The following is a 21,036-nucleotide window of genomic DNA, read 5'->3' on the forward strand; positions in this document are numbered from 1 at the left end:
GGCCGTATTGGGCCGTATCCGCAGATTCGATACGTATTTGGTAGGATACGACCCAGCTTACAGCCCACGAGCATACCCCCACGCATAGCCACGGGCCCCTGTTGCCCTACCCCCCCAACTCCCCCACGCGCAGCCGCTTGTCCCGCTCCCCCACGCGCGACTCGCGCCGCCACTCGTGGCCGCCGCCCGCCGGAGAAGCCTTCGCCCTCGCCGGCGACGACGAGCCACGGCCGCAAGGACCCCAGGACCAGGAGCTCCCCACGCGGCGACGACAAGCCGGACCCACGGCTGCACCGTTGCAGGGACCAGTGAACCTCCGCCCGCCTGGCTGCTGCAAAGGACCTCCGCCCGGCTCAAGGTGCAAAGGAGCTCGTCCCCTGTTCTTGTTCTCTCCTTTCCCCTGTTCTTGTTTCCTACCAATCTTCCTGATTAGAGCTTTCAATTTCAGCAGTATGGCATCTCCAAATCTGAGTGCTACTAGTGCTAGTGCTGCTGCTAGTTCTAGTGTTGGATCTGGGGCCAGACAAATAACTGATATTAGGGCTCCATTGTGGGATCATGTCACCATTCTAGAGAAGCCTAAACTTGGTGGAGGAAAAATATTATGGAGATGCAACTATTGTCCATTTTCAAAAAGCACCAGCTACACAAGAATATTGACTGTAATAGACCTTTAATGTTGAACTAAAATATCTATTTTGTAATTTATTATGCACTATTATTATTTATTAAAGAAAGTTAAAACGTATCCGCGTATCGGGTTGTTTGGGAAATTGCCGTATCCACGCCGTATCCTTCCGATACCGATACACGTATCCGTCCGTGCAGCTGTTCCAGATTACTTTCAAGCACCCTGACAAACTTCTTGAAGTAAAAATGTATAATATTTTTGTTAGTAATTTGGGTGGGTTGGGCACTTTGGGCTTGTACTTGTACTTGGCAGAGGATCAAAAATCAGCTAATCCATGACACCAAGGCCCATACAGGAAGAGGCGAGCCCATCTCAGTCCCAGATAATACCAAAGTGAAAGCCCACACAAAAAGTCTGGTGAGTTCTTCGCTTGCGCTGCCGGCCGGTCTCCTCGAGCCTCGTTGCCTCACGGTTCGCCGGCGACCTGCCGTGGTGGGCAGGAGAAGGAGGTCGTCGCGGCTTCCAAAGGGAAACCACGGGGTTGTGTCTGGAGGAGATCTATGTTCACAAACGCGCAGCGCCAGGTCGAGCGCACCGGCCGCTCCGGAACTCCGCGGGACAAGTACCTTCAGGTCGGTCCCATCCCTCCCTTCCTTCTTTTATTGCCCAGGGATTGGTGCCAGCGGGTCCTCTTGCTGGAATCTATCCTGCAAATCTGTTTCTTGTCGATTAACCCGTTCCGCTTGATTGAGCGTGGCCAGGATCTTGTGACCCAGTTCCAGAACGCCACGGATGAAGGTTTGTAGCTGCTTTACACTTGGTTCTTTTACAGGCTGCTGTGCAGCTTGTTTTCTTTGCAATTCTCTAGCAGCTTGAGTGTCAGTTTAGGGAGAAGTCTCGACATCAACTGGTTTTAGTGTGAATTATTGTACTAGTATAATTTGATTTACTGTAGCCTAAATTCCATATGTAAATGTGATGCTTTGTTGCTACTGCTTGGTTGTTTCATTGGAGTAGAATCTACTACACAAATTGGTCAGAAGCATCTTGCTAATGAGTAGTGAATCAGTATTTTACTTCTGAATTTGTTAGACAGTTAGTAGCATATTGCATCTGTATTGGAGATCTAGTGAGCCTAATGAAGATATGCCGCAGTTGCAAAGATCTAGAGGGTAAAATGAAAATATGCAACACAAAAATTGAACCAAAGCAACACTTTCAGGATACTATGTTTACTCAAGATGGAAAACGGTTGAAAAACTATCCCGCATGGTGAATTTATAAAGGAGAAGCTTATGGAGATGATGTGTTCTTTTTGTTGCTAAATTGTGCACTCACTTAGTTCATCTGTCTTGTTTTAGAGTCTAAGGAGAAGATAGTGGCAAACTTGGCAAATTTCGCGTACGACCCTTTTAATTATGCGTTCATGCGTCAGGTTTTTGATTCTCCTAAACTTTTCTTTTGAAACACTTATTGCAGATTTTTTCTGTAAAGTCAATCTTGACTTAGCTTTACTGTTTGGTATCACTGTTACTTTCTCAGCTGAATGTTCTTGAGTTATTCTTGGACTGCATTACAGAGCCAAATGAAAGGCTTATCGAGTTCGGTATTGGTGGAATATGTAACTCATGTGTTGGTGAGCAACACAATACTTTTGACTCTATGATTTCTTATTTGATGTGAATTCAGTGAAGCACTCACAGTTTGTGCTTCCATCTATGCACATGCAGATCCTGCAAATGCTTTAGTCATTGTTCAATGCGGTGGAATCCCATTGGTTATACAATGCTTATCAAGCCCGGTGCGGAACACTGTGAGTATTTCTGAAGCTAACAAAAGGAGGTTTTGTTCTTTGGACAGGTTTTGTCCCCTTTGCTCATGTCTGCAGTTTTCCTCCCATGGTTATATAACAGGTGACTTATGCACTTGGAGCTTTGTATTATCTATGCAACCCTGCGACAAAGAAAGAGATCCTGAAACCTGATGTAGTTAGGATTATAAGAGAGTATGCATCTGGAGCTGTTAACACCAGCTTCAGCAACATGGCTAATGCTTTCCTGGAGAAGCATGTTGACTCATGACCTTCGGGTAAAGCTTACAGAATGTGTCCTCTGCTTACTGTTTTAGCTCTTCTCATTTGAACTAAAGCAACAATAAAATTCATCTGATTTCATTTTTGTGGACAGGGTGCTATGAAAAGGTGCCAGAATGGCATGTACACAGAAATTAGCATTATGAAAGAGGGAGTAAAATGGAAGGAGGCTTCAAGACCAGAATTGGAAGTCTGCTGTGCATCCATATCTGATGCTTCGTCAAGCAGCTAGCTTATTCCTCGGTGAGAGAACGACGCCCATAAGGCCTGGCTGAACAACGAATTCCTGCTCTTCAGCAAGAACATTTCCCTGGTTTTCAATACTTATAGTTCAGTTATCTGTCCAAGTAATTTGGTGATACCAACCATCTTCTGTTCTCGAATTGCCAGCTTGACACCTGCGCTAGCGAATGAATACTCACTGAAGTCAATGTAGCTGTCGTGAGTTATTCTTCCTTTTCGGTGTCTGGCAGAACCAGTAATTTAAAGGCTCCGCAATGTAGCGTCAAGGAGTTCATTTTCCGTTTTCCATGGCTGAGCATAAATATTGGATAGGATCAGATGGGACATAGTGATCTTGTACGCAGTTGTACACTTGTACTAGGGGAGTTTTCTTCATATGATGATATGAACTAAGTAGTGAACAGATTTTCTTATCAACTTCTCATAAAGTTAGGTCATGCTATACCCATGTTTGGTGCGTATTAACTTTCTGGACGGGATAATTCTGTTAGCAACAATTTTTGTTATCTGGTACCAGCAGAGTTGAAGTGTTAACGAGTTGATCCTATCATAAAGAACAGGATGAACTATCAAGATGTTTGTCTACCGAAAATTCGCTTTCGATTCCTTAGATTTTACAGCCCAACAAACTGAAAAGGCCCAAAAGCCCATAACATCCGGCAGTCTTGCTTGACTCGGAAGCCCAGGCGGCCGTAATCGCATTCGTCACCACCACCACCGCCTCTTCTCCCCCTTCCCTTCCCCTACTTCCCCTGCCGCAACTACAAAACCCTAGCAAAATTCTCCACTCCATCCAATCCCTCGCACCGAATTCCCTTTGGTTCAGCCGGAGGATCCTTTCAGGATGATGCCCGGATCAGCCGCGCCGGCGGGGGGCGCCGGGATGTTCGTCCCGGCGGCGACGGCGGGCACGGTCCTCTGCTGCATGTGCGGCGTGGCGATGCAGCCCAACCCGGCCAACATGTGCGCGCGCTGCCTCCGCGCGCGCGTCGACATCACCGAGGGCGTCCCGCGCCACGCCGCCGTGGTCTACTGCCCCGACTGCTCCTCCTACCTCCAGCCGCCGCGCTCCTGGCTGCGCGCGACCCCGGAGTCCCCCGAGCTCATGCAGATCCTGCTCCGCCGCATCAACCGCCCGCTGGCGCGGCTCCGCGTCTCGCTCTCCGGCGCCGAGTTCGTCTTCTCCGAGCCCCACTCCAAGCGCCTCCGCCTCAAGCTCCGCCTCCGCCGAGAGGTGCTCCACGGCGTCGTCCTCGAGCAGACTCACCCCGTCGAGTTCGTCGTCCACGACCGACTCTGCGACTCCTGCTCCCGCGCGCAGGCCAACCCCGACCAGTGGGTCGCCGTCGTCCAGCTCCGCCAGCACGTGCCCCACCGCCGCACTTTCCTCTACCTCGAGCAGCTCCTCCTCAAGCACGGCCAGGCTTCGCTTGCGATCCGCGTCGCCGCGGCCCCCGGCGGCCTCGACTTCTTCTTCGGCTCGCGCTCCCATGCCGCCCGCCTGGTCGACTTCCTCGCCACCGTCGCTCCTATCCAAACTCAGACAGCCAAGCAGCTCGTCTCTCACGACACCAAGAGCAGCGTCTACAACTACAAGTACACATTTTCGGTCGAGATCTGCCCCATCTGCCGCGAGGACCTCATTGCGCTCAGCCCACAGGCCTCCCGAGATATGGGTGGCCTCGGTCCGCTCGTCCTCTGTGTCAAGGTCACAAATGCCATTGCTCTTCTTGATCCCCTCACGCTGCGCGTTCACCACCTGGAGGAGAAAAAGTACAGGGTGTACAACTTCAAAGCAGCTCTCACTAGCAAGCAGCTCGTGGAGTACATTGTGCTGGACATTGAGCAAGAATCGCCAGAAATTTCCATTGATGGGTCTAGGTATCAATTGGCTTATGCACAGGTTGCCCGGGTGTCAGATTTTGGGAAGAATGACACCATCTTTACAGTGAGGACGCATCTTGGCCACCTGCTGAACCCCGGCGATCTTGCCCTTGGGTATGATCTCTATGGTGCAAACCTGAATGATGATGACATGGACACAGCTATGACAAGGTACAGCTTACCAGAGGTGGTTCTTGTGAAGAAGAGCTATGAGAAGAGGCCACGCACACGGCGATGGAAGCTGAAGAGGTTGCCAGTGGAGGAAGATGCTGGGAACAAGGCCAAGGGTGAGGAAGAGAGGAAGCTAGATGAGTATGAGGCTTTCCTCAAGGATTTGGAGCAGGACCCAGATTTGAGGTTTAATATAAATCTGTACAAGAATGAGGACTATAGGTCAGAGATGGCATCAACTGTTGGTGATGATGTCCCTACAGTGCCAATTGAGGAGCTGATTGAGGACTTGACACTTGGTGATGATGAGGAGGATGAAGGGGATGAAGCTGTTGCAGGCAACACTCAATCTGCGATGGCGGAATGAGCAAAATTGTCGACTACTTTGCTTCTTCATTGCTCAGTGAGAAGGGTTGGTGCTTACTGCAGGTTAAATGTCTGAGTTGCATCTGTCAGTTATCATATATGTTATTTTGCTTGTTAGTGATACAAGTTAAAAAGTGGTGGTGTTGCTTAAGTTACATTTTGAATTTCGCCGTTTGTTCATCTTGAAATTATTTCAACCTTTATCCTATATTGGGGGTATATCAATCTGTTTTCCCTTGTCAACTGACACAGTGCTTCATAAGTTCTAAAGTTTTGATATTACAACTTATTTTGTCAATGTTTTCTCAAGTTTCAGCCACTATCTTGTGTCTGAGGGCAAAACAATCGTGTCTTGATAATAATTTTGTTATCATTTATGATGTCCTTCATCTGTTTATCATACTATATATAGCTGAACTGCTGAGCGAAGGTCTGAACTGCTGAATTGTGTTTATCTGTCTATATATATGTTCTTTTTTCCTTACTAAAGTTTTAACTTCCTCTGTTAGGCTAGATATTTCCACTGATATGCATGGTAAGTTAAATTGTTCTGTTGTTGTCAGTGTGTGTAGTTTTGTGATCTGTTTGCTTGTGAAACTGTGATCCACTGTGTTCGTACTTAATTTTCAATTTCACAATTTCTTGGGATCAAGCATGCCCTCTCTATACTCTACGTTTCAACCAATATCCTGTATCTGGGTTGGGTGATTTGAGTCTCAAGTAATTTCTATTTGTTATCGTGTTTGTTTTTTTAATTCACTGGTCATTCTCTAGTTGCTCATGTGTACTCCCTCCATCCCAAATTATTAGTTGTTTTTAGCTTTTGTAGTTACATAAAATTTGCATGCTCGAAAAAGAATTGGACCCGCCCGAATACAAGATTGATTATTTCTACGATGAAAAATAGTGGGGAACGGGCTGTCAAATTTAGCATAGATAATCTAAGGACCGGGTTTTAAAAATATTGGGCTTTAATCTTATACAATTTTGATCTAAAAAATCTAAGCGTCAAGTTGGGCTGTAAAGCGACAACTAGGACTATGACCCACCGCCACCCCTAGACGAAGTCTTGTTTCAACCTTGTCCGAGCCCAGCCCGCAAAATGCTCAGGTCTGCGTAGCAGCAGCTCCCTAATATGAAATTTGTGAAGTATGAAATTTTGAGGTCAATAAACAATGTACCGCTGCAGCAGGCTGCAGCAGTGCGCTATATATATTGTGAGTTCACGCATGTAATGAAATTTTGAGGTCAATAAACAAAATTTTGGCAAGATGTGGCAAGTATGAAAACTTGTGAAGTGTGATACATAATTTGTTGAACATAGTAAATATTTTGTTATTCTGTCTTCCAAATTATAGGTTGTTTGGACTATTTTAGATACACGTCTTTTTTACCTATATGAACGTAGCATATATCTAGATCCAGATTTTTAAAGCAGTAAGGCGAGGTGACTGACTACCGCTTGCGCTTAAAGCCTTGTTTAGATGCAAAACTTTTGGGTATAAAGTACTGTAGCACTTTCGTTTGTATTTGATAGCTGTTGTCCTGTCATGGATTAACTAGGCTTAAAAGATTCGTCTCGCAAATTATAGATAAACTGTGTAATTAGTTATTTTGTTTAGCTACATTTAATACTTTATGCGTGTGTTGAAAAATTCAATGTGACGGGGAATCTTATAAAATTTTGGAATTTTGAAGGGAACTAAACAGAGACTAAAGCATAAGGCAAGGCGATGCCTAACCAATAGACAAAACAGTAGGATAGAGAAGTAGGATTAAGAAAAAAAAGGAAGAAAAGAAAGAAGCTGGAGTAATAAATGGGCCGGCCCAAGCTTTTAGCAGCTCATGCGACCCATCTTCCTCTCATGTGGCCCTTCACTGCTCTTTTGCAACCTGCCCCGCCACTCTATCTCTGTCGCACGTGCGCAGTCTCGAGCGCCGCCAACGCTCTCTCGCGGCTCCGTCCCTCCCAGCATCTCTCCCTTCCCTCTCTCCCCTCTAGGTACTTCTGGAATTGATTGGGCTAAATCCAAATCTAATTGGATTTTGGCCCATGAATTCTATTGAATTTGGATGTAATTGGATATGGATATCCATTGTATTAGATCACTTAGGATTGGATCTTATTGGATAAAAAAAGAGAGAATAATCCATATGCAGTTGGACTCGAGGGGGAGCACGCACATCTCCCCCGCCGCTGCCGCCGCGCCGCACGCACCTCCACTCCGGGTCTCGGCAGCCGCCGCCGCGCAGCACACACATTCTCTCCGGGTCCCTCCCGCCGCCGCCGCGCCGCACGCACATCCTCTCACGGGTTCCGGCCACCGCCGCCGTCGCACCGCACGCAAATCCTCTCCCGAGCCCCAGCCGCCGCGCGCATCTCTCCCGGCCTCCACGCCTCTTGTTGCCTGCAAGGCAGCCGGCCTCGACGCAGCAAGGCGCCCGTCCAAGATCCGGATGCGGCAAGGTACCTGGCCAAAAGGTACCAGCTGGCCGAGATCCGGAAGCAGTGGCAAGGCGCCCGGCTACCCTCCGCGTCCTTCTGTGTCTCTTGCTTCACCACTGGACACAGCACCAGTAAGTATCTTGCTAGCTCGGCTCGTGTTCATCCTAGTGCTCTCGTCATTTTGCTACTGCTCTGCTCATCCATAGCATGCATGCCTCAATTACATTAGCGGAGACTAGAGATAAGTGATGTTATCCCCTCCAACACAGATACAAAGTATCATGCTATTCAGTATAAGGATGCATTGACCCACTATGCAGATCTACAAAACATTCAAAGTCCCAACCTTGAATAATGGAACCTGACAGAAAGAGTCTGCAAGTTTTTGAAAAATTTATCTGATATAACCAAAGTCTTCTCGCAGAATAATTCTCCAAGTGCTCACAGGTATGTTGAGGAGGTTTGGGGGATAAGGGAAGTACTTCTTGATGAAAAAAACAGAAGAGATAAATTCTTAAAAATGTTGTGTGATGACATGAAGACCAAGTTTGACAAATATTGGGATGAACCTAACAAGGTCCTTTTGGTTGCATCCTTGCTGGACCCACGGTACAAGCTGACTTTTTTGAAGTACTGCCTGATGAAAGTGTATGGAGAGGAAGGAGCTGATATAAAAGCAAATTATGCTCTTATCTGGTTTAAAGAATATTATTCTCATTATGAGAGCATGCTGCAAAGGAGTTCCCAAAGTAACATTTCTTCCTCACCCAAAGTTGGTGGTTCTGCAAGTATGTTGTCTTCGCTTTCTGGAAAACGTAAGCTAGGACTGGAATTTGCTCTGTTCAAGTAGAAAAGTAGACCTTATCGCTCAAGAAGGTCAGAAGTTGATACTTATCTAGAAGATTCATTGGTTCCTTTAAGGGAGGGAGAAGAATTTGATGTTCTCAGGTGGTGGAAAAGAAATCAGGACCAATATCCTATACTAGCAAAGATGGCTCGTGACTTTTTGGCCATTCCATTATCAACTGTGGCCTCTGAATCAACATTCAGCACTGCCGGCATGGTAATTGACAAATACCGCTGTTCTCTAAGTTCAGAAACGGTGGAAGCACTAATATATGTAAAAGATTGGTTAAAGGGTACCTCTCAGATGATGAAGATGATGATGGTAACATATTTTCTTGTGCAAATTTGAATTCTAGTTGCTATTCTATTGGTTAATGACAGGTCTTCAAAACATAGTGCTTGTTAGTACTCCGAAGAATACTAGTCATCTAATTTTTGTGTCATATCTGGACCATTTTAGTTGCATGTGCTGTTACTTTTGTTCTTGCTTAGCTTGCAGATTAGTATCTGTTAATGAGTGATTGATGCCTCATAATGTTTCTGTGATTTATTTATTTTTTTGTCACTTTCAACTATTAACCTAACAATGTTTTGGTGTTTGTACTATTTAACAATGCCTAATCGATGTAATTTGGTGCAGGGATCATGGTGGATTAGGTGATGAGTTAATGCTCTTTTTCAAGATTCTGCAAGTTTTGGATTCAGCCTGGGAGAACATTCTTGGTTTTTTAGCCTAGCAAGTGGACAGAGATGGTCTATGCGACCTACAGGTTTTATTTATGATTAGAGTGCCTATTCTTGTTTTATTAGGTTTAGCTCAATCCATAACTTATTTATGTTTTGCTTGTATTCACAAGAGATTCTTTATAATGGGTTGGAACACCAGTCACCTGTGTATGTTAGAAATACTTTTTAATGACCCGGAGTACCTTTTACTTTGGCTGCCTGTGGACCTTGCTTGTTTGAAAAGCTCCGCTCAGCATACTTCTATTAGTATATATATATATATGGACAGCGATTGGATGGATTTGGATTTTGGCAATGGTGGATTGGACTGGATTGGATAGTAGTTAATTTGACTGGATGCCAATGTTGTATCAGCAGGATTTTAGTTGGACATTGCTGATTGGGTCGTGGATTTCAATCCACTCCCAGGAGTATCTCTAGGTGAGCTATTGCCGCCCGCAGCTTCCTCTATGCCGCTTCCCCTCCCTTCCATCCATGCTTTGCGGGTGAAAGCATCTAGGCCCTCAAGGTATGTTTCGGTGATTAATGATAACCATTATTGTGACTAATGAGTTTGTGCAGCTTAATGAAATCTTATCGCTCATTGGATCATATGTTAAAGAGGCCCCTAAATTTCATTATTCAAAAAGGCGATCTCGATATTCATTTCAAGTATATAACAAGACTAAGGATCTTTCTAGTCCTAAGTGTCGCAAGGTTGAGAAGGACACTTAGGTTAGTATAGGTTTTATAGTTTTGTAGAGGTCGCACTATTAAGAGGGGTTAAGGCCAAGTAACTTGAGCATGGACATGGTCAATCAAAAAAATGGATGCACACATTGGTCACTCAGGTTCTTGGAAGCTCAAACAAGTGCTATTCAGCTCATATCTCAAGAATATTTGGATTTCATTCAAGACTCAGATTAGAAAAAGCAAAATCAAGAAAAAGTCTTATCACCGGTTTAACCGACGACATCAATTTTCTATACGTCGGTTAAACGCAGTTGCTGAAGTCTGGACACAGTGTTCACCGGATTAACCGATGATGTTTAAAATTAATGTCGATTCAGTTGTCCAGAGAGTCAGTTTTTCAGAGGTTTTCAGGCTTACACTCACCGGTTAAACCGACGAAGGATTTGAGTTAGCGTCGGTGCAGTTGTCCAGAGAGTTGGTTTTTCAGATGATCAGTCGACAACTACACTCAACGGTTAAACTGATGATACGTCAGTTAAATTGCAGGAGCTGTAATGGCTAGTATATCAAATGGGCAGTTTACATTCATCGGTTGAACCGACGATGACTTTTGGAGGGCCGTCGGATTAACCGGCGTTGAGTACTTTTTCTGGCAGCTTTTCTCCAACGGCTCTATCCGCGTGAGCTGCCTATATATACCCCTCCAATGGGTCATTTTACAGTCTCTTGACACCAGGCAACACTCATACACTCATTCTCTTGTTGAGAGCCACCTTGAGCTTCACATTCCACTCATTTGTATCATTCAATCATCCAAGAAGCAAGGCTAAGGACTTGAGTATAGAGAAGCTTGTGTGCATCCATTCTTGGTGATAGGTTCTTGCTCAAGTGAAGGCCCTAGCTTGTTACTCTTGGTATTTGGCATCACCTAGGCGATCTTGGTGATTGAGGTGCTTCTTGCGGAGCTTGCCAAGTTGATTGTGGGAGCCCGAAGAAGATTGTACGTGGCTTGAGCTCCACCACGCCGGGATGGTGAATGGAGACTCTTAGTGAACGCCCTCGTCTTGGTGACATGGGAGGTGACAAGACTCTTAGTGAGTGTCACAATGTGGATTAGGGGTGTGTGCCAACACATCGACACCACGAGAAAAAATCCGGTCGTCTCTTGCCAACTCTTTACATTCAAGCACTTACTTTCATGCAATTTATTCATGTGCTTGACCCTAGAGATCATAAATTAGCTCTACCTTGCTTGTATCTTTTATAGTTTGTGTAGGTTGCTTGGTTAGCCGGTTGGTGAATTGAGCCTTACTAGCATTGCATAGGTTAAGGTTGCTTTATTTTGTTTTAAAAATTTGAAAAATGCCCAATTCACCCTCCTCTCGGTCCATCGATCCTTATAATTGGTATCAGATCCTCGTTGCTCATTTGGATCATTAGGCTTCGCCGCCTAGAGCTATGGCCAAGATGGGTGGTTCGTCTCCTCACTTCGAGGGCAAGAACTTTGCTTATTGAAAAGTTCGTATAGCCGCATACCTTGATGCGATTGTCCCCGAAGTGTGGTTAGCAACAAAGACCGGGTTCACCGGAACTCCCACCTCGGAACAACTCAAGTGGAATGCTAAGGCTAGAAATGCAATTTTCGAAGCCATTAGTGAGGAAGTCTTTGCTAGAGTTAATGGCATGGACTTGACAAGTGATATTTGGAAGGAGCTTATTGAAATTCATGAAGGCTCCACCAAAGTTCGTGAGCAAAAATATCACTTGTTTAGAGCTAAGTATGATTCTTTTAAAATGCTAGCTCATGAAAATTGCAATGATATATATTCTCGCTTAAATGTCATTGTCAAGGACATTAATGCGCTTGAAATATCTAAAATTGACAGTGGCTCCATCAACCGCAAGATACTCATGCTCCTTCCGAAGCCCAAGTACAACATCATCAATGCTATGCTTCAAAAGGAGAATCTTGATACGATGGAAGTGGGAGAGCTTGTGAGCGAAATTCGCGCTCATGAAATGGGTATTCTTGGTATGTACGAAGAGCCAACTTTAAGCAAATCAATCGCTCTCAAGACCAAGGTCAACAAGCACCACAAGCTCAAGATGATCAAGCAAGAATCAAACCCAAGAGATGAAGATCATTATCAAGAAAGCACATCCGATGATGAAGATGATGATGGAGAACTTGCCCTCATGATGAGAAAGTTCACACGCTTGAGCGACAAGATCAACAAGAGTGGTTACAATTTTGACCCTAAAAGAAAGATGTTCCGATCAAGGGGAGATTCCAAGAGCAAAACTTGCTATAATTGTGGAGAAAAGGGTCACATCTCTCCAAATTGCCCCAAGCCGGACAAAAGAAAGAAAGAAAGCAAGAACAAGCATCGTCATGATTCGAGCGATGATAAAGAAGATGAGATGAAGATCAAGAACAAGAAATATGGGAAGAAGAAGAGCCATGAGAAAAAGACCAAGCTCTTCCCAAAGAAGAAAGGCAACACCAAGAGAAGCTTCTTGGTGGAAAAAAAAAATAGGTGACCGATGTCTCATCAAGTGATGAAGAAGATATCGTCACCATTGCTCTCACAAATGAAGAACCATTGCTACCTCCACCTCCTATGTCCCTCATGGCAAAAGGTAACATAAAGGTATGTGAAGAGGATAGTGATAGTGATAGTGATGATGAGCTTGATCCAAATGAATTTGCTAACCTCATCAATGAGTATACATCCGTCATCAAGAGGGAAAAGGGCAAGGTCAAGCACCTTGAGAGCACTCATGCCAAGCTAGAGTTAGCTCACTCCGATTTGCTTGACAAGTACAATGACTTGTTTAAAGAGCACAATGAGTCACTTGCACTTGCTAAGCAAGTTGAAAAGAGCCACAAGAAACTCAAGCAAGAGCATAGGGAGTTGGCTCACAAATATCAAGAGCTTGAGTTTTCCTATGAAGCAATTGACCCGAGTCTTGAGAACTCTATCAATGAAAATATTGAAAAGGTCAATGCTTCTACTTCATGTGATGACCTACTCATTGATGCAAATGCTACTAATGTCTTACCCTAGCTTGCTCTCTCTAGGGAAAAGGAATTGATGGATCAAGTGGCAAGCCTCAAGAGTAGTGTGGAGAAACTCTCACGAGGAGAATACATCCACAAGGAAATTCTCTTTAACAATGCTCGTGACTATGGCAAGAGAGGTCTTGGTTCATTTCCGATGCCAAACCAAGGCACCACTTCTTCTCCGGAGATAAAGACTAGCTTCATTAAAGAAGTTGGATCATATTGTCAACATTGCCAAGTCACCGGGCACCACACTAGGGAGTGTCCCTTGCCATCACGTCCTCTCCCTACTTTACCTAAAAATTACTCATCTATACATCAAAATAACCATTTTCTTTTGAGTAAGTTAAAAGGCAAGGTGAAGGCCAAATTCATTGACAATATCACAAAGGAAGCAAAGAAGAAGCTCCCCAAGTAACTTTGGGTCCCCAAAGCTCTTGTCACACATGTGCAAGGCTCAAAGCTCGTTTGGGTTCCAAAAACTCAAAAATGATTCTAATTTGTGTAGGTGAACTACAAAGCCGGTGGAAAACATTGGGCACTTGATAGCGGTTGCTCTCAACACATGACCGGCAATTATAGCATGTTCACCTCTTTTGAAGACCCCGGCGATCATGAACATATCACCTATGGTGATAACTCAAGGGGGAAAGTTTTAGATTTGGGTATAATAGCAATTTCTAAAGATTTATCCATTTCTAATGTCTTATTTGTAGAATCACTTAGTTTTAATCTTATTTCAATTGCTCAATTATGTGATCTTGGACTAAAGTGTACCTTTGACAAGAATGGTGTTGTAGTAACCTTTGAAGAAGATAAATCTTTGGTATTCACAGGGTTTAGGCATGACAATATTTACTTGGTGGATTTCTCTTCAAAGCAAACAAGCCCCATGACATGCCTCTTCACCAAGTCGTCTCTTGGGTGGCTTTGGCATAGAAGAATTGCTCATATTGGCATGAGCAACCTCAAGAAAGCCCACAAGAGAGGGATGATCACCGGCTTGAAGGATGTCATCTTTGACAAGAACAAACTATGTAGTGCATGTTAAGCCGGAAAGCAAGTTGCAACACATCATCCCATCAAGATAATGTTGTCTACCTCCAAGCCGCTCGAGCTACTTCACATGGATCTGTTTGGTCCAACCACATACAAGAGCGTTGGTGGTAACCTCTATTGCCTAGTAATTGTTGATGATTTTTCACGTTACACTTGGGTCATGTTTCTAGGCGATAAGAGTGAAACTCCGGAAGTCTTCAAGACATTTGCAAGAAGAGCTCAAAGGGAGTACAACTCCCCAATTGTGAAGATCCGGAGTGACAACGGCACCGAGTTCAAGAATATGAAGATTGAAGAATGGTGCGATGAAGTGGGTATCAAGCATGAGTTTTCCGCCACCTACACTGTAACACCCCAGGTGTTACTTGTCTCTAATTAGGGTTAATCTTGTGTTTATCGTAATCATTAGCACTAATTATGTAGGAATAAAACCACTACCTAAAACTATTAGCATTTTTTAAAATACATGAAATGACGAGTTCCAATTTGTTTAAAATTTGGTCAAACTTAATTTTCTTTTCATATGTAGGGTCTTTTTACATTTTCAAGCAATTGGACGTTAGTTAATTTTTGTTTTTCAAATTTCAAAGTATAGAGGTCTAAAGTTTGGTTTGGTTTAAAAATTTCCTTTGAATTGGTAAAAGTGAACAAAAGCTTGAAATATTTATTTTGGTTTTGAAATGATTTTCAAATTCCAAACGGAATTGCAAATTCACAAACATTTAAACAAATTTTATCCAAATTTGGAGTTGACACCTGGGCTCCACCTGTCATCCTCCTCACCATTCCTCTCTCGAAGCTTCGGGACGCTCCCGTGTCCAAGTCGTGCACGGCGCCGTCTGTCCCTCACTCGCTTCCTCGTCTCTATCTTCTCGTGTGCGCGAGCTCTGAGCCGTGGTCACTGCGGCCACGAGCTGAGCCCACCGCGCCGTCCAGACCATGCGGCCTCCCCTGCTCGCGAGCTAACGCCGTCGCCGCGTGCTCGCCGCACCCCTGCCACGCGCACGCCGCGGGCCGCCTCACTCGCCGCCACGCCGTCAGCCACCCCTGCCACACCACCGCGCGCGTCGGATGAGCCCGCCCCGCTGGCTGTTGCGTCACCCCTCCCCGACGCCCCTAGCCCAGCCTCCGCAAGAGCAGGTGCGCCGCCGCCCGCAGCTCGCCGTGGAGGACCCCCTTCCACCCTTCCTCGACTCCAACCAACACCGGGAACGGTTTCCCGTCGCTCTCGTGAAGCTTCCCGGCCCGCTCGCCATCGCTCCGAGCCGCCGGAGCGCCACCGACGCCGTTCGCCACCGCCGGCGAGACGCCGCTCATGTCGGCGAGCCTCCTTCTGGCCTCCCCAAACCCATCTGAGCACATCCCTAGGTAGCTCCCCCTATCCTCTTGCGATTCCACCCCGGGGACCTCGCCGTCGGCGATCGGAGCCGCCGGAATCCGGCCGCCCGCCGCCTCCTCTGTTCCTGGCTCCGGCCAGGGGTATTTCTGCAAATCCCAAATCTTTACAGGGGTCTAACTGCAAAAGTTCATTTCCTTTTTAGTTTCAAAAATAGTGAACTTTGGAAAATCATAGTAAATCATAGAAAAATCAAAAAAACGCAAACTAAAATTTGTTGGATTCCTTGTTCTAAGGTATACAATTTTCCTTACAGGTTGATCTTCAGTTTCTAAATAGTTTTTGCTCTAATTTAAATGTTATTTTAAGTGGTTTCAAGCTTTGAAAATACATAGTAAATAGTAGAAAAATGGAAAAAATGTAAAACGAGTTGGGTTAGCTTTGTTTTTCCATGTAGAACTTAGGAAAAATATTTAACCTACTGGTTGTTTAATGTTTCTGTGATGTATTGGTTTAATTATGGTTAATTCTTGTTTTACTTTGTTTATTTAATATCTGCAGTTCTGGATGTTCAAAAATTATGAAATTTATGCAGTAGCTTACTCCTTGCATGCGCCTAGTTCACTGTAAAAATTTCAGATCCAAAAGCTATGTGCATGTTTGTAAATCTATTTTTATTCAGCTTGTATTGCTAAGACCAAAATAAATACTTTATGTTATCAACAAATGTTGGCAAATTTTTTTTACACTCCCTATCAGTATATTAGCATGCTATTTAATTTGTGCTATCAGATTCTTGCTGCATTTCAAGTTTTTACATTTATATGGTTCCTAGATATAGTTTTTCTTTTGTTATTGCTAAGAAATGTCTTCCTGCATAGATAATTGCGGCAACTTGTTTTGTTCATGTGCTAACCTTGTGAAATCATTTAGAACTAGTATGTTGGTGGTTTTTATAAAACTTGCTTATGTTGGCTTGTTAGCTAAATAAAATCTTTAGTTGCTCTCTCGTGCTTTGCCTACCATACTTGATGTTCCTTGCTATCTTTCTATGGAAGATTTGAGTAGTATCTAATTAAACACCTTTTGGTGCTTAAATCTATGTGGTGTGACTCGGTTTATCTTGTATGCCTTTTAAATGCATCGTGTGTTGTTTTCTTTACGTTCATGCATTTGCATCGTTGCATATCATATAGGTACACTAGATGCACGACGCGTGGAACTAAAGGATAAAGTCGGAGCCGAACCCGAAGATGATGTTTGGTTGACATATCCAGAAAATGGATGGATGGATCCTGATGTGCATGACTGAAGGCAGATGCTCGCCAAGCGAGTATCATCTAACTAACACTGACTTTGTGTCAAACCCAGGCATGCCCCGGAGCATAACCCTTAATTTTAGTATTCAATATTATTATTTAAGTATTGTGCATTTATGTTGTTAGGAGTTGTATGGAACCCTAGTATGCATGTTTCTCCCTAGGTACCTATGAGTTTTTACTAGTATGCAGGTGTCGTTAGAAATGCTTTGCTAAGTAGGAACTCGATAAAAGTCGAGTGATTTTCTGTCACTCGCGAGATATAGGTCTTGTTACTTATGGAAATGTTGCTAGAGAATGAATTAATGAGGAAAGAAAATGGAGACCGGGCGGAGGAAAGTTGGACGTGATTATGGATTAAAGGAAAGTTGAGTCTCCGCTTGTGTCGATTGAGGACCGTTCCGTTATTGGCCCTTTGACTGAGGATTGAACAGTACTAACCACATGCCGGAAGTAGGAGGTAGTCGAAACTGGTAAGCTAATTACCTAAATTGCGTCGGAATCTGAGTCTCGACCTGCGGTGCTGGGTAGGGATGACGGATGGTGAAGTCGTCCACGGGTTCATCGGGTGTTCGCACATGCGGGGATCATCATCCGGGTGTTTGCGGGCTTGATTCAGACTTCGGGGTAATCAAGGGAACAATTGCGTGGTGTGACTCGATGGGGTCGCACTGGGCGTGTGAGTTAGGTCCACCTTGCAAGGTTAAATCAGATTGATTCGCCGTGGATCGCGGATATGAGAGCCTTGGTCAATGCGTCGCATTGTAGTAAGGATTGAAAGGACAGAAAAATGAAAGGTGGATGTATGGTTATGTTCGTAAAAAGATAATATGATCATCCATGTGTGTATTAGCTGTTCAAGCAAATCTAGTGTTATTTATCAAACTAATTGGAGCTAAAATATTAAAAGTAAGGCTCCAGTACTAGTGGCTTTTTAGCAAAAGAACTCCAGAGCCAAAAGCCTTGCATATTTAGGAGTCGGCTAAGTATATACCATAGTCGGGTAAGACTTGCTGAGTATTAGTATACTCAGGGTTTGTTGTTATCCTGTTTTCAGGTAGCTGCTACTGGTTGAAGCTAACCAGGATTCACATCGGTGGATTCGATGTGACGTTCTCACGACTTCGTAGATAACGTTGTTTTCAAACTAAGCTTTTATCTACATTCTGTTGCATATTAACTCTGACAATTACTTTAAACTTGTTTTGCGAAGTTCTGTTTTGTAATTTAAATTTTAGAAACTTATGTATGCTTGTAATCATCTGCGCTCGCCTTCGGGTGAGACTTCCAGTATTTTCGATCCTTAACCCAACAGGCTGCCGGATTACACCGTTTTAAGTGCGTGTTTATTTGATTAACGCTTAAGATGATAGTTAGCGCACTTAAAACGGTTTAATTTAGGCGTTTATGTGACATACACGCCTCAACAAAATGGAATGGTGGAAAGAAAGAACAAAACACTGATCACTCTAGCAAGAGCAATGTTGGATGATTATGGCACGTCCGAGAGGTTTTGGGCGGAAGCAATCAATACGGCTTGCCATGCATCCAACCGGGTGTATCTCCACCGACTCCTCAAGAAAATGCCATATGAACTCATCACCGGGAAGAAACCAAACATCTCCTACTTTCGAGTCTTTGGTTGCAAATGCTTCATTTATAAGAAGAAAATGCTCGGTAAGTTTGAGAGTAGATGTAATGAAGGATTCTTTCTTGGTTATGCATCAAACTCCAAAGCATATAGAGTATTCAATCAAACCTCCGGGTTAGTTGAAGAAACATGTGATGTGGAGTTTGATGAATCTAATGGCTCCCAAGAGGAGGTTATTGGCTATGACAATGTAGGTGATGAGGAGATTGAAGAAGTTTTGAAGAAGATGTCCGTTGGGGATATCAAGCCGGAAGAGGTGCATGAAGGCAATGATCAAGGGGGAGGACCTTCCTCGTCTACACCAAGCATCTCCATGGCATCCCAAGTGGATGAAGATAAAAAAAGATGATCTACAATATCAAGAAAGTGTTCCAATGCCAACACCCCAAGTGTAAGAACAAGAAGAGCAAAATGTTCCACCACAAGCACAAGTCATCCATGATCCACCTCAACAAACATCCATGCATGTACCGCTAGTGAAGTATGGTCATATCTCCAAGGATCATCCAATTGATCAAATCATTGGTAGTCCTTCCAAGGGAGTAAGAACTCGTTCTAAGCATGCTTCATTTTGCGAACATTACTCGTTTGTTTCTTGTATTGAACCCACTAGCATAGAGGAAGCGCTTGAGGACTCGTATTGGGTGATGGCCATGCAAGAAGAATTGAACAACTTCACCCGCAATGAAGTTTGGGTCCTCGAAGCTCCTCCGAAAAACAAGAACATCATCGGCACTACGTGGGTCTTCCGAAACAAGCAAGATGAACATGGGGTGGAGGTACGCAATAAAGCAAGACTTGTGGCAAAAGTGTTTTCTCAAGTAGAAGGTTTGGATTTTGGTGAAACTTTTGCTCCAGTTGCAAGACTTGAAGCTATCCGCATCCTTCTTGCTTACTCTTCTCATCATAATATCAAATTATATCAAATGGATGTGAAAAGTGCATTCTTAAATGGCTTTATTAACGAACTTATTTATGTTGAGCAACCTCCCGGGTTTGAAGATCCGAGGAATCCTAACCATGTTTATAGGTTGCACAAGGCACTCTATGGGCTCAAACAAGCTCCAAGGGCTTGGTATGAGAGGTTTGTGACTTCCTAATCATGCAAGGCTTCAAGATCGGGAGGGTGGACACCACATTGTTCACAAAAGACGTCAACGGGGATCTTTTCATTTGTCAAATTTATGTTGACGATATTATCTTTGGCTCAACTAATGATTTACTATGCCATGAGTTTAATATCATGATGTCTAGGGAATTCGAGATGTCCATGATTGGCGAATTAACCTTCTTCCTTGGTTTTTAAGTCAAACAATTGAAGCAAGGGACATTCATCTATCAAGAAAAATATACTAAAGATATCTCGAAGAAGTTCAAGATGGATGAATACAAGCCGATCAAGACACCCATGGCAACCAATGGGCATCTTGACTTGGATGTGGACGGTAAACCGGTTGATCAATCCCTCTATCGTTCTATGATAGGGTCTTTGCTTTACCTTACCGCATCTAGACCCGATATAATGTTTAGTGTGTGCTTGTGTACCCGCTTTCAAGCAAACCCAAAGGAATCACACCTCTCGGCTGTGAATAGGATCCTTTGGTATCTCAAGCACACCCCAAGCATAGGCTTGTGGTACCCCAAGGGCGCTAGCTTAGATCTCTTGGGATACTCGGACTCGGATTTTGCCGGAAGCCGTGTGGATCGCAAGAGTACCTCCGGGGGCTGCCACTTGCTTGGGCGTTCTCTAGTTTCTTGGTCAAGTAAGAAGCAAAATTCCGTGGCGTTGTCCACCGCGGAAGCGGCATATATAGCGGCCGGTGCATGTTGTGCCCAAATCCTATATATGAAGCAAACTCTTTTGGACTTTGGTGTGAAACTAGATAGGATTCCACTCCTTTGTGACAATGAAAGTGTCGTAAAAATTGCCAAAAATCCGGTTCAACACTCTCATACAAAGCACATTGATATTCGTCATCACTTATTGTGTGATCACGAAGCTAAAGGAGACATATCTCTTCAAGGTGTGAGATCCGAGGAGCAATTGGCGGATATTTTCACTAAACCTTTAGATGAGAGTACCTTTGTTAGGCTAAGAAATGAGCTAAATGTTTTAGATGCGGCAAACGTCATGTAAAGTTGCTATACCATATAAAATGCATACATATTTATAGGACACTTGTCTAACCATGGTAAGATAGTGATAAGCATGGGTTTAGCTAGAGGTGGTGGTTCACTTATTTTCCTCTAGGCTTGTAGAAAGGCTCATCATGAAGAAGCTTCCCATGGGTTCAAACTTGACAAGTAGAACTTAAATTCTTGTTATGCATTTCTTGTCATATAGATGTGCACTTCATGTTTACCTTTCTCTCGCATGTGGTTATAGCTTGCACCATCATTGCATGTGTAAGGGTCACAAAGGAGATCACTTGATGAAAATGAGACTTGTTTCATATGCAAGATCTCAATTCATGAGAAGTGAATAGAGCAAAGTGTTAGGTGCGTTATT

General features: G+C 44.0%; 2 protein-coding genes across 3 annotated transcripts; both read left to right on the forward strand.

Moving 5' to 3' along the window:
* Nucleotides 1–314: 314 nt before the first annotated feature.
* Nucleotides 315–3,425, forward strand: LOC120651576 (armadillo repeat-containing protein 7-like). Of its 2 annotated transcripts, XM_039929109.1 has the most exons (8): nucleotides 315–1,048; nucleotides 1,132–1,263; nucleotides 1,393–1,429; nucleotides 1,993–2,066; nucleotides 2,174–2,267; nucleotides 2,362–2,444; nucleotides 2,545–2,719; nucleotides 2,818–3,425. In XM_039929109.1, the coding sequence occupies exons 2-7, from the start codon at nucleotides 1,192–1,194 to the stop codon at nucleotides 2,710–2,712; spliced, it is 528 nt and encodes a 175-aa protein (XP_039785043.1). In that variant the 5' UTR covers nucleotides 315–1,048; nucleotides 1,132–1,191; the 3' UTR covers nucleotides 2,713–2,719; nucleotides 2,818–3,425. The 2 variants fall into 2 exon arrangements, with proteins under 2 accessions (XP_039785043.1, XP_039785042.1); XM_039929108.1 differs by having other exon boundaries at nucleotides 318–1,263.
* A 217-nt stretch (nucleotides 3,426–3,642) lies between these two features.
* Nucleotides 3,643–5,685, forward strand: LOC120651575 (60S ribosomal export protein NMD3-like). Its single transcript, XM_039929107.1, has one exon. The coding sequence runs from the start codon at nucleotides 3,811–3,813 to the stop codon at nucleotides 5,386–5,388; it is 1,578 nt and encodes a 525-aa protein (XP_039785041.1). The 5' UTR covers nucleotides 3,643–3,810; the 3' UTR covers nucleotides 5,389–5,685.
* Nucleotides 5,686–21,036: the final 15,351 nt, after the last annotated feature.

This window comes from Panicum virgatum, chromosome 9K (assembly GCF_016808335.1).
Source record: "Panicum virgatum strain AP13 chromosome 9K, P.virgatum_v5, whole genome shotgun sequence".
Taxonomy (NCBI): domain Eukaryota; kingdom Viridiplantae; phylum Streptophyta; class Magnoliopsida; order Poales; family Poaceae; genus Panicum; species Panicum virgatum.